Source organism: Heptranchias perlo, chromosome 45 (assembly GCF_035084215.1).
Source record: "Heptranchias perlo isolate sHepPer1 chromosome 45, sHepPer1.hap1, whole genome shotgun sequence".
Taxonomy (NCBI): Eukaryota; Metazoa; Chordata; class Chondrichthyes; order Hexanchiformes; family Hexanchidae; genus Heptranchias; species Heptranchias perlo.
Genome location: NC_090369.1, coordinates 2,412,861 through 2,426,937, shown reverse-complemented (window position 1 = coordinate 2,426,937; position 14,077 = coordinate 2,412,861). Strand labels below are relative to the sequence as shown.

Here is a 14,077-nt window from a genome sequence, read left to right as displayed (position 1 = left end):
TTGAACAGAACACCTGGGGCTGTTTGATGAGTCGATTGTGCATGGCACTTAGCTAAGACCTAAAACAATGCATATTTGAATTCTGGCTAATGTGAAACCCTCTTGTTGGCTGATAAAAGATAACTAGGTTCATTTTTTCCAGTTGTCAACCTTGCAGACTAACATTTCAAGGACGAGATAAGTTAAAATTGCATTGGAAATTACGACTACAGATAGTAATGCCCCTCTAGGGAGATGCGGATACATCCAGACAGATTTGCGTATTTGTCTTTCTCCCCACAAAGCAGGAGAACTCTTTAAGAATACAGCTAACAGAAGTCAACTTTAAAACACATATCATTTAAAAGATACCACAAATTTTACCATCCAAGGAATGACTGAGCTACTTAAGTGAGCCAAGCACAAAAGGTGATTGGCAAAAGAACCAAAGGCGACATGAGAGAATTTTTTTTAAAAACACAGCGAGTGGTTGTGATCTGGACTGCACTGCCTGAGGGGGTGGTAGAGGCAGATTCAATTGTGGCTTTCAAAAGGGAATTGGATAAGTACTTGAAGGGAAAGCATTTGCAGGGTTACGGTAATAGGGCGGGGGAGCAGATCTGGATTGCTAAATGGAATGCTCTTGCAGAGAGCCAGAACGGACTCAACGGGCCGAATAACCTCCTTCCGTGCTGTAACCACCCTATGATTCTATAATAAAAGTACCCTCCGAATTTATTTTACATTGCAGCTGTTTATACACAACGAGGGTTGGATACTCCTGAAAGAAGGCGTGAGTTTGTTTTTTTAAAAAAAAGATTAAACGTTTACGTAGCTACCAGCCAAAATACTCTGCTTTTAAGCACAGTAAGCACCTGCTATAGAGCAAGGGTGTCTGGGACGTAGCCCACAGGTACCACAGCCTTAACTCTTTAAGCTTCCCAGCCCTAGAGGATTAGAAAAGACTACTCCCCAAGTGTTGGCTTTAGAGCAACAAGAGAACAGCCTTTATCATCCAGGGCCAGAAAAGTTAAAGAGGTTTCCAAGCATTCAAACTTTGTGGTGAACACAGGAAGGGAGCGGGGCAGAGGAAAAGTGGGAAGCGGGCAACTGTCAGGGCAGACGATGGTGATAGACTAGACCAGATCAAGCAGTCAAAGTGGGCAGTAGATGGTGGCAGACCAGACCAGGTCAAGCAGTCGAAGAGGGCAGGGCAGCAAACCAGATTAGTCCAGGAAGCGAAGAGCAAAAATGGTAAGTGAGGTACAGGCAGACGGCCAATTTATTGCAGGGAAGGCTCGGTTTTTCCTCCATTAAGGGAGAGGGATTGGATTTTGTGTAATATGGGGGGAGTGGGTGGGAAAAGAGGAGTTTTTAAGAAAAACGTGTGAGCTTTTGCATAGAGTTTGGGACCTCGCTCCAAAGTGTTTTAATCATATACAGCCCATTCACAGCTCATGGCACATGAACCTGGCTCCTTGCCATAGAGTTTGGAATTGCACTGGCATGGCTAAACAACAACTGCTGTTATGCAAGTTACCATGTAATTAACAAATGTTAGTATCAAGCTTCTGCCACATGGAAAAAGAAACAGTCCACCACATGGTTCAGCAAGCAAAACACTTCTCTTTCCTGCTGTTTTTTACGATCTTGATAAACTGGCCTCACCCCAAGGGCTAAACTGAGGTTTACAGGCAGCCACCAGTCTAAAGAAGCTTCCTTCAGCAATTAGCCTCTGATGAACTTCAGAAAGTGTCTATTTAGATCACTTCCCCCAGGTACCTGAACAGTGGCTTGAAGCAGACGGAAAACATGGGTCCACCTTAGCAGCAAATTCCAGTAGCGCCTCGCGAGTGGGGGAGGGGGAAGAGAGAGAGTGGGAGAATAAAATCAGCGTGCATCCGTACTCCTGTTCGCTATTCAAGGACCCCTGCTGGAAAGTGTCCAGCAAGAGGGTCAGCAACTTCAGATCGGAAGAAATAAAAGAAACGAAAATCTAAGAGCAAGAAGGGTTAGGAGAAATTTATGCCGAGAGTTGTTGGAGCACTTCCCCTCCTCTATCCTCCCCCAGGCCTACATTCCTGCTTATTCGTTCTGCTCTTCCTAGATTCTGCCCTTCGTCTGTCCTATTTAGCATGGCGGTAGTGCCACTCTACACAATGTGGGATGTCCTCATGGTGGAGATGAGACTTTGTTTTCACAAGGGCTGTGCAGTGGTCATTTCTACCAATGTTATCGCGGACAGACGTATCTGGTTGGTGAGGTTGAGGTCAAGGAGGTTACTTCTTCGCATTGGATTCCTCACCACCTGGCACAGGCCCAGTCTGGCAGCCATGTCCTTCAAGAGTCGGTCAATGGTGGTACTACCGAGCAACTAGTGGTGACGGACAATGAAGTGCCCCACCCAGAGTTCATTCTGCGCTTTTTCTTATTCGTTCATGGGATGTGGGCGTCGCTGGTGAGGCCGGCATTTATTGCCCATCCCTAATTGCCCTCGAGAAGGTGGTGGTGAGTCGCCTTCTTGAACCGCTGCAGTCCGTGTGGTGAAGGTTCTCCCACGGTGCTGTTAGGGAGAGAGTTCCAGGATTTTGACCCAGCGACGATGAAGGAACGGTGATATATTTCCCATGTGCCTGCTGCCCTTGTCCTTCTAGGTGGTAGAGGTCACGGGTTTGGGAGGTGCTGTCGAAGAAGCCTTGGCGAGTTGCTGCAGTGCATCCTGTGGATGGTACACACTGCGGCCACTGTGCGCCGGTGGTGAAGGGAGTGAATGTTTAGGGTGGTGGATGGGGTGCCAATCAAGCGGGCTGCTTTGTCCTGGATGGTGTCGAGCTTCTTGTGTGTTGTTGGAGCTGCACTCATCCAGGCAAGTGGAGAGTATTCCATCACACTCCTGACTTGTGCCTTGTAGATGGTGGAAAGGCTTTGGGGAGTCAGGAGGTGAGTCACTCGCCGCAGAATACCCAGCCTCTGACCTGCTCTTGTAGCCACAGTATTTATATGGCTGGTCCAGTTAAGTTTCTGGTCAATGGTGACCCCCAGGATGTTGATGGTGGGGGATTCGGCGATGGTAATGCCGTTGAATGTCAAGGGGAGGTGGTTAGACTCTCTCTTGTTGGAGATAGTCATTGCCTGGCACTTATCTGGCACGAATGTTACTTGCCACTTATGAGCCCAAGCCTGGATGTTGTCCAGGTCTTGCTGCATGCGGGCTCGGACTGCTTCATTATTTGAGGGGTTGTGAATGGAACTGAACACTGTGCAATCATCAGCAAACATCCCCATTTCTGACCTTATGCTGGAGGGAAGGTCATTGATGAAGCAGCTGAAGATGGTTGGGCCTAGGACACTGCCCTGAGAAACTCCTGCAGCAATGTCCTGGGGCTGAGATAATTGGCCTCCAACAACCACTACCATCTTCCTTTGTGCTAGGTATGACTCCAGCCACTGGAGAGTTTTCCCTCTGATTCCCACTGACTTCAATTTTACTAGGGCTCCTTGGTGCCACACTCAGTCAAATGCTGCCTTGATGTCAAGGGCAGTCACTCTCACCTCACCTCTGAAATTCAGCTCTTTTGTCAATGTTTGGACCAATGCTGTAATGAGGTCTGGAGCCGAGTGGTCCTGGCGGAACCCAAACTGAGCATCGGTGAGCAGGTTATTGGTGAGTAAGTGCCGCTTGATAGCACTGTCGACGGCACCTTCCATCACTTTGCTGATGATTGAGAGTAGACTGTTGGGGCGGTAATTGGCCGGATTGGATTTGTCCTGCTTTTTGTGGACAGGACATACCTGGGCAATTTTCCACATTATTTTGCTTCCCTCAAAGCTTCCTCCAATACTTTCAATTTCCATCCCACTCCCCCAACCCATTAGCAGAGGTCTTGGAGCAGATAGCCTGTCTCCTTTGGCCAGGGAGTATTCGAAGGGCTAATGGCACGTGAAGTGCCTCAGAGTCAGAAACCCAGCGACTGGAACAGCTGTGCTGGCAAGACATCCATCCTGGTAACATTACATCATTTCCTGTGGGCAATGACATTTTTTTCATTTCTCCATGTCTTTTATGCTGATTTTGTTGTTGCAAATTATAGTTTTGTTTCAAGTGACCCGAGCTGGGACACATATTACTCACAATCAAGTGCAAGAATATTTCGCAACACTGTCCTGAACTTTAACATGGAAACATTCCATTTAAAGCCTGCCCACACAGCTAGTATTCCACTTATCTTTCGGAACCATTTTCAACAGACATGGTTCAGAATTTAACCCTGGCCCCATTTATACGTAGAATTTACAGCACAGAAACAGGCCATTTGGCCCATGCCAGTGTTTATGCTCCACGCGAGCTTCTTCCCAACCCTCTTCATCCAATCCAATCAGCATAACCTTCTATTCCTTTCTTCCTCACGTGTTTATCTAGCTTCCCCTTAAAAGGTATCTATGCTATTCGCCTCAACCACTCCTTGTGATTGCATGCTCCACATTCTAACCATTCTCTGAGTAAAGAAGTTACCGGTGAGCACAGGGAGTTAATATAGGTCAGCAAAGTGATGGATGGGTAAGCAGGACTTGGTACAGGATAGGATACGGGCAGCAGAATTCCAGATGAGAGTAGAGAAGAGAGTATATTAAAAAAAAGGCAAATCTGGAACACTGCCTAAAGTTAAACCTTGACAGCAGGACAAAGGGCACAGAGTGAAACAGCTGAAAGGCCAATTTAGGACTGACCTCGGGAAGTTCTTCACTTAGTGAGCGGTCGTCCAGGTACAGTAGTCGAGGAAAAAGCCTCGGAATCACAAGACGGTTGGATGCTGTAATTTGGAGAGGCTCTCGTGCTGGGAATTTTTCTGGGGTGAGAGGGGAGCGTTCTCCCAATCAGGGTGCCGTAACTTCTCGCCTCTGTTCACGGTTTCCGCCGAAGTTACGGCGACCGATTGGGAGAACCCCGTGAGGAAATTCCCTTTTTTTCCTCCTGAATAGATGAACTAGGGTGAGCTGAATAGGCCACTCTCACGTGCATCAATCTTGTGATTCCAATGTTCCGGCAATGGACCCTTCCCAAAGGAAGGCTTGCCACTGGCCAACAAGACTAGAAATTTTTTTTTTTTTTTTTTTTAAATCGCTGGCCTGTACCAGCCAGGCCGAGAGCGCACCCGCAGCCAGAAGAAAACAGCACCAGTGAAAACTGTTTCACAGCCAGTGCTTTGTCCCCAGAGGAAAGCAGCTATGCCACCTCACAAGGTGGAGTCCCTAATCCCAGTAGGAACTAGGCGGTCTCACATGTAAAGCGTTCTTGACCTAAATCGAGGTATTAGTCCCCAACCACAAAGACATCAGATGCGTTCTATTTATGAAGGGGCATTCCTCGGCCCCCACACCTAGAAAAAAAACAGCCACTGCAACATTTTGAGGACAGCCCAACACCAGCTTCCTGTTCTGCCAGCTCATCTTTACCAGGCTTAATTTAGTTGTTCTAATCACAGCTGAAAAGTCTCAGCGCAGAACTTCTCACTCTCGCTATGACTCATATTAATGAAACATGTACAAGTACATAAGAACATAAGAAATAGGAGCAGGAGTAGGCCAATCGGCCCCTCGAGCCTGCTCCGCCATTCAATAAGATCATGGCTGATCTGATCCTAACCTCAAATTTAAATTCATGTCCAATTTCCTGCCCGCTCCCCGTAACCCCTAATTCCCTTTACTTCTAGGAAACTGTCTTTCTGTTTTAAATTTATTTAATGATGTAGCTTCCACAGCTTCCTGGGGCAGCAAATTCCACAGACCTATTACCCTCTGAGTGAAGAAGCTTTTCCTCATCTCAGTTTTGAAAGAGCAGCCCCTTATTCTAAGATTATGCCCCCTAGTTCTAGTTTCACCCATCCTTGGGAACATCCTTACCGCATCCACCCGATCAAGCCCCTTCACAATCTTATATGTTTCAATAAGATCGCCTCTCATTCTTCTGAACTCCAATGAGTAGAGTCCCAATCTACTCAACCTCTCCTCATATGTCCGCCCCCTCATCCCCGGGATTAACCGAGTGAACCTTCTTTGTACTGCCTCGAGAGCAAGTATGTCTTTTCTTAAGTATGGACACCAAAACTGTATGCAGTATTCCAGGTGCGGTCTCACCAATACCTTATATAACTGCAGCAATACCTCCCTGTTTTTATATTCTATCCCCCGAGCAATAAAAGCCAACATTCCGTTGGCCTTCTTGATCCCCTGCTGCACCTGCATACTAACTTTTTGATTTTCTTGCACTAGGACCCCTAGATCCCTTTGTACTGCAGTACTTTCCAGTTTCTCGCCATTAAGATAATAACTTGCTCTCTGATTTTTCCTGCCAAAGTGCATAACCTCACAAGTAGAAAAGAAATGCAGAATATTTTTTAAAAGGTGAGAGACTAAGAAATGTTGGTAGTCAGAGGGATTTGGTGTCCTTGTACATGAATCACTGAAAGTTAACATGCAGGTACAGCAAGCAATTAGGAAGGCAAATGGTATGTTAGCCTTTATTACAAGGGGGTTGGAGTGCAAGAGTAAGGAGGTCTTGCTGCAATTATATAGGGCTCCGGTGAGGACTCACCTGGAGTAATGTGTACAATTTTGGTCTCCTTACCTAAGAGGGGGTGCAATGAAGGTTCACTAGATTGATTCCTGGGATGACAGCATTGCCCTATAACGAGAGATTGAGTAGAATGGACCTATATTCTTTGGAGTTTAGAAGAGTGAGGGGTGATCTCATTGAAACACATAAAATTCTTAAGAGGCCTTGACAGGGTAGATGCTGAGAGGCTGTTTCCCCTGGCTGGAGAGTCTAGAACTAAGGGACATAGTCTCAAGATAACGGGTCAGCCATTTAGGACCGAGACAAGGAAGAGTTTCATCACTCAGACGGCTGTAAATCTTTTGGAATTCTCTAACCCAGAGGGCTGTGGATGCTCAGTCGTTGAGTATATTCAAGACTGAGATCGATAGATTTTTGCAGCCGCAACCATCCAGGCAAGTGTTGAGTGTTATATCACACTCAAGAAACTCAACACCATCCAGGACAGTGCAGTCCGCTCGATCGGTGCCCCTGCAATTAGACTATCCACCCCAATCACCAGCAAGACACCGTGACAGCAGAATGTACAATCCATAGGATGCACTGCAGCAACTCACCAAAGTTACATCAACAGTACCTTCCCTGCCCTCTGAGGACAAGAACAGTAATGTTGTGGGAACGCCATCAGCTCCAATTTCCCCTCCAAATCACACACCAACCAGACTTGGATATATGCTGCCGCTCCTTCATTGTCGCTGGGTCAATATCCTGCAATTCCCTACCTAACACCATCAGCACAAGGACTGCAGCAGTTCTAGAAGGCCCACCACCACCACCTTCTCAGGACAACTAAGGATAAGAATTAAATGCGACCTTGCCAGCCTTACCCACACCCCAAGAACAATTTTTTTTTTAAAAAAGTATTTTGATTTAGGATTTGTGCTTCAATGAGGCAACAGCTCTAAGAAGAACCCATCCCAAACATCCGGCCCATGTAATTCAAATAGGACAGAGAGCGAGAGTGAGGGAGAGATGTCTTCCCTTCCCCAGAGAGGCATATCGGATATGATCACCTTCACAGAGGTGTCACAGCTCTGTAACCCAGAAAGTACATACCTCAAGAAGACACTCCATTCCTGTCAGTGGACAATCTATTTTTTTTAAAACTACACACACGAATTGTCCCAATATCAAAAAACAACCATCCTCTTTTGTTCTCCCTCCAACTCATGTATCGCAGTCAGACACCGAGAAGCTCAGCAGTCACACAACAGCTACAAATATGGCAACAGTGCATCATCACAGCACCAGAACGTGGTGGGATTTGGGCTGGTGCCTGCAATCACCACTCCCAACTCCTACCACTCCTGCTGGCTCCTCACCCCCACATACATTGCCGGGACCCTGAGCTCAGCAATATCATGTCACCAAATAAAGGCAAGCTCGGTTCCTATTGGGGATGGGGGGGGGGGGGCGGTGAGGAGAGTGGGTATAAAATGGAGTAAGGAACAGTGATATACGGCTGCACTTGCACATCTCCTAGCAGCTTGGCTGCACAGAGATTGGTACGTGGACTACTGTGTACAGTTCTGGTCACCGTGGTATTAAAAGGGATGTTTTTGGGAACGCAAAGAAGAGCATTTGGAATGATTCCATATTTGAGGGAGATGAGCTATAAGGCTAAAAAAAGTCAGTCTCCATGTAAGGAAGGAGGCATTCACTGAAGTACAGAAAATGTTAAACAGCTTAGATAAAGCAGCCCCACTTTGAAATATATCGGGATAGTCAGACAAGACTAGTACAAAATGAATCTGTATCAGATTCCAGAAAGAAGCAAAGAACAAGAATGATATAATTTCTATAAGGTGGGAATGACATCTGCCAGACAGGGCTGGAGATTTCAGGGTCATACAAAGCACAGCTGGATACGAGGCCGGATGGGGCCGAATGGTCCCTTCACAACCTTGACATTTTTCATGTTTACGTGTCATTCATCCATCCACCCACCCACAGTTGGTGAGTGGTCCCGCGTGGCTGTAGGGGTGAGGAGGGCAGGTAAAATAGTTGTGTGGAAAGAAAGTTTGAAAATGAGCAGTATTGGCCTCCTTCGTAGTGGGAACAAACTCCAAAGCAGAGAACTCCCCTCAATCACTGCTTGCGCGTGTGCGTGGTGTGGAAAGAATAAGGTCAGGGACGGGTGGGATGGCCCTTACCCCAAAGACAAATGGCACTGAGTGCCTAGGTTCATACAAAGAATAGGTCCTCGGATGAGGTACCAGAAGGTGGTACTAGTGGAATGTAGCCTGTGGAGAGGATGAGGCCTTCCTCATCTTATGAGTGGCCAACGATGACAACATAATTGTACTCATCATGTGATTAATAAGCCATAGAGTGCTTTACCAATCCTCAACTGTGAGCAGCAGACCAGCTTCCAACAGACAAACAACAAGAATCATATTGAACTATCACCACAACGGTCATAATGAATGTCGCTTTCCATCCACCCCTTCCATTTCAGACAATAGTGATTAGTGCTTCCTTCTCCCTGCTGAATAAACAGGGACTCTGTACGGGAACCCTTACCCTAAATAAACAGGGACTCTGTACAGTAATCCTTTCCCTGAATAAACAGGGACCCCGTACAGTAACCCTTACCCTGAATAAACAGGGACTCTGTACGGGAACCCTTACCCTAAATAAACAGGGACTCTGTACAGTAATCCTTTCCCTGAATAAACAGGGACCCTGTTCAGTAACCCTTACCCTAGATAAACAGGGACCCCGTACAGTAACCCATACCCTTAATAAACAAGGATCCTGTACGGTAACCCTTTCCCTGAATAAACAGGGACTGTATATAGTTGCAGCAGCTGTGCTGGCAGTTTCATACATTTATTTGTTTTAATAAAGGATTTTTAAGGGTTTTTGCAAAGCTTGACAGGTTCTAAGTTGTGTGATTAATTACTATATACTGGCTTAATTAGTATTAAAGGAAGAAATGTGTTCCTATAGGATAGAAGAAGGTACATGTCCCAAATACATGTTGCACGAGTCAAGGTACAGATGTGATTACAGCCATACATTGATTAACAATCATCAGGTACATGTTTGAAGGCGAATTGCCCAAACTACATGTTCAAAACAGATTCAACAGGTGACAGTATAATCTTACACTTACCCTGAATAAACCCCATTCAGTAACCCGTACCCTGCTGAATAAACAGAAACTCTCTACACTTAATAAATACCGTGACTGAAATGTTAGTCCTGACCCTGCTGAAATGACCTCCACCACAAATACAACGATGAGCACTTATGAATAGTGGTTGGATCGGGGTAGGAATGTAACTCACATGACAGAATGATGTCCCTGGCTCTGCATAGATTTAGGCTGGTGAGGATGTCCAGCAACCCTCCCACAGTCCCATTGCGGTTTATCCAGTACCATATGACGTTTTGCGTCCGACCAGGGTTTCCTTTGTTCTCCAGCAATCGAAGATCAGTCACATCAGTGACAATGTAGGAAGCTGAAAGGTCACACAAAAAAAAAATTAAATCCCCTTTTAGATCTTAACTGCATAATATACAGTTCCCCACCCAGCGGGTGGCCAAGTGACCAACTGAGCCTGCTCTGTAGCCAGACACAGAGATTCATCCGTAGGACTGGCATCACTTTTACTTGTTATGCAGAAGGTTTTATGGACACGGAATGCCCAACCAGAAACAGTGGCGGGTGAAGAATCGTTAAACAGCTTTTAGAAGGGAAGTGGAATATATATTTGAAAAAAAAAACGTTTTTGAAAGGGTGCGGGGAAAGGAACTAAGTGTATAGCTCTTCCAGAGAGCCGGCACAGGCATGCTGGGCTGATGGGGAAAGGGGAGGTCCATGGGACTAGGTGTTTAGCTCTTTCAGAGAGACGGCACAGGCGCGATGGGTTGAATGGCCTCCTTCTATGCTGTAAAATTTTCTGATCCTATGAGAAATAACAGTGGCGAGCCGTGGCACATAGTTTCAACTTTGGTGGTGTTCTGCACTAATACGAGTAAAGAGGGGGTAAATCAAGAGGGAGTCTTTGGGTGATACCAAGTTTGAGTCTTAAACGCTCTGTAGATTGCAGGAGGAAGATAACACTGAGGGAGGTGAGGAGTTCCACATTTTTGAAGACCTGGGAAAGAATGAGCTGGAGTGGGAGATATGTGGAAATCATGAGAGAGATAGAGATAGAGATAGAAAGAGAGAAACAGATAGACAGCGACAGATGGATCTACTTTCTGTTAAAATACCTCTTCTCTTTCAGATTCGCCTGAGCTGTACACAAATAGATCTCCTGTGGGATTGCTCAAGATTATGCAACAAATACGCTTCTCAATAATAGTGACGTTATGCCATGTAACTCGCAACGTATTACTGGAGCCACTGAGTTACGGAAACTGAACAAGTGAAATTCTGTTCTGTCAAATCAAAGAATGTGTGACGGGAATGTCTTACAGGAAGTGAGTGGGTCCCTATATGCAAGACTTTTAATATATGTAGTTAGATGTAATGAAACAGATTATCTGGTCATTTATCTCGTTGCTGTTTGTGGGAGCTTGCTGTGGGCAAATTGGCTGCCGAGTTTTCCTACACTTCAAAAGTACTTCCTTGGGACGTCCTGAGGTTGTGAAAGGCGCTATATAAATGCAAGATTTTTTGTTCGTTCGTATTACGTTATTTTAAGCCACTTGATGCAGAACTTGTAGCAGCAACCAAAAGCGGCAGCATTAACAGTTTCACAAAGGAGGACCAGGGATTTCCTGCTCTCAGGATTCTGCATCCGTTGCAGGGTCTGAGTAGTGCACTGATACTGCAGAGTTGTAACCAACAAACTATATAAAAAAACAAACACACTTAAGCTAACATGCTGCAGTGTTGTGCTAATATGTTTCTCCTGAAATAGTTTTTAAAAGCTGCTCTTGTGCATCTTGGGAGAGGCAACTGGCTGCGTCACTCCGCCACATTTACTTTTGTAAAATTAAAACAGAAAATGGTGGAAATACTCAGCAAGTCAGGCAGCATCTGTGGAGAAAGAAACCGAGTTAACGTTTCAGGTCGAAGATCTTTCTTCAGATCTTTACTTTTGTAAAGGTGTATCCCATCGTCCTGTAAACCAGCTGCTTTTTGGGGTTGCCCCTAGCACCACCCACTGTTCTGTGCACCCCCAGACTGGCCATGATATGTCTGTGCGGAGCCGTGGCGCTGCATCATAATGTCACTACAGACAGCGGATAGCGGCATACGTGATTATATCATAATGGTGCATCATGGCATCACCACCAAAGTGCCGACCCAGAGAATGAGGAAGACCCAGTCTCAAGAAATCCAGTAAGGTTATTTTTTGAGACCCAAGCGGCCAAGGGCCAGCATAAAAGCAGCTTTAATTCATCCCCACACTGCGACCACCAGTCCCAGTACTTCACCCTCGTGTTATACAGCCCAAGGGCAATATCTGTCACTGCACTGCAAGATGCTTTCTCACAGAAGGGAAAAAAATAATCACCTCCTAATTTAATTTCCTAATGACAAAACTGGTTCAAATTTATAAAAGGCAACAGATAAGGCACAGAAGAAAGCGACAGCTCAATGATTAAAAACCCCTCAGGGAAGAACACACCCACACATCGTAACACACAGCCATTACTCAGCTAATACTACAAGCAGCCAAAATAAACAAATCAGCCACGTCAGGACAGGCAAGCTACTGACTCAGTGGATCGATGTGCCAACAGTCTCTTTCTTCTGCTTGCCTTGAGTTTTGATACAGCACATTCATCACATTTAAGTTGCTTCACAGCTTGTAATCCCTGACACGAGCAGGTGATTCATTAGTGGGCCAATATGATCTGATTCTGGGGGCAAGGTATCACACAATAACTTGTACCCCTCTCTTTCTCTCCTTCATGCCTCGGAAGGTGCCAGCACACCCAGAACGATACACCAACATGAGTCCCTGAAGACATTAAAGCTCAGGATGTGGAGATGCCGGTGATGGACTGGGGTTGACAATTGTAAACAATTTTACAACACCAAGTTATAGTCCAGCAATTTTATTTTAAATTCACAAGCTTTCGGAGGCTTCCCCCTTCGTCAGGTCGTTCACCTGACGAAGGGGGAAGCCTCCGAAAGCTTGTGAATTTAAAATAAAATTGCTGGACTATAACTTGGTGTTGTAAAATTGTTTACAATTAAAGCTCAGAACCAGGAGGAATCTGTGGACCCCGATACCCAAGTCAGCCGAGTTGGATCGTTCCCTCCTGCGATGCACTCCACAATGACAGCCAGAAAGTGCAGCCTTGTAAAGGGAAACAGTGGCGAATGTAGTTTTCTGCGAGTGGGAGGATTTGTCACCGTGGAGTGAGCTAAGCAAACATTCCTTTGGCCTCACATTATCACTGAGTTACCGTCTCATTACAGAGCGGAACTTGGTCAGCTGGTTTCAGCTTAGCAAAGCTTTATACGAGTTTCCAAGCAGCCACTTACACAGCACCTTTACTCTGCGGCTCCAGTTTTGGTCGGGGGGGGGGGCGCGGAAGTAGGGGAAAGGCACTATCCCGGCCTCCCAGTGCTTTTTTTTAACCAGTTTCCTTGCACATCGCAGCCAGATGCCAACCAGAAGCAACGTCGAGAAAATGGAGAGAGAATTGGTGTTACCAGGCTTACAGCCGGCATGTCAGGGAACAAGAACAGGTACTGTTTGCACAGGTTTTGATAACCAACGGTGTGCAGTCTGAGTGCCCCATTCAATTCACAGTTGAGCTTCAAAGCTCAAGGCCTACTGTTCACCAAGACTGCCTACTTCCAGCTCCACTCTTGCTTAACCCACACTACCGCTGAAACCCATACCCTATCTTTCCATCACCTCCACTGGTCAGGGTGCAAGCTGCACCCCACACGCAAACTCCAACTCGAGCAACCCCGCCACCATCTGAATCCCCTCCCGTATTAAGTCCTGCTTGCCCATCACCTCTGCCCTCCCTAACCACCACCCAATGCATTGAATTCAAAATCTTGATCTATAAATCCCTCCATGGCCTCACTCCAACCCAGCCTAGCACTGCAACCTCCTCCAACTCTCACTCTCCAGACTCTGGCGTCATACATTCCCCGCTCCCCCTTTCCTCTATCCCCACTATACCGCAGTGGAGATGCCTTCAGTCATCCCACCCCTGCACTCTGAAACTCTCTCCTTGAACCCCTCTATTGCATTGCTTCTCTCCCCACCTTCAAAAGCCTCCTCAAAAAGGTATTTCTTCAACTGTAATTGGCCCGCAATTCTATCTATCAGTTAGTGTCCATCCTATGAAGTGCCTTGGGACATTAATTACATTAGAGGCACCGCACAAATGCAAGTTGTCGTTGGTCTAGAACAATTGCATCAGCCTGTCCATATTTATGGTTAATTCTAAATACAAAAGCAGAGAGATTCCAAGGATATTTGTATAAATCACGGTACACATGTCCTGCCCAACCAGTACAAACCTGGGAGTAGGTCACCTGGCTGAAACAAG

General features: G+C 46.1%; 1 protein-coding gene across 2 annotated transcripts in view; it reads right to left on the bottom strand.

Moving 5' to 3' along the window:
• irak1 (interleukin-1 receptor-associated kinase 1) overlaps nucleotides 1-14,077 on the bottom strand; it is a 65,219-nt gene that overhangs the window by 35,532 nt on the left and 15,610 nt on the right. Inside the window, exon 2 of one of the 2 annotated variants that reach the window (XM_067976188.1) lies at nucleotides 9,886-10,059. The exons of the other annotated variant lie outside the window; for it this stretch is intronic. Coding sequence (XP_067832289.1) covers nucleotides 9,886-10,059 — 174 coding nt within the window. The remainder of the gene's footprint in view (nucleotides 1-9,885; nucleotides 10,060-14,077) is intronic. 2 annotated transcript variants of the gene reach the window in all.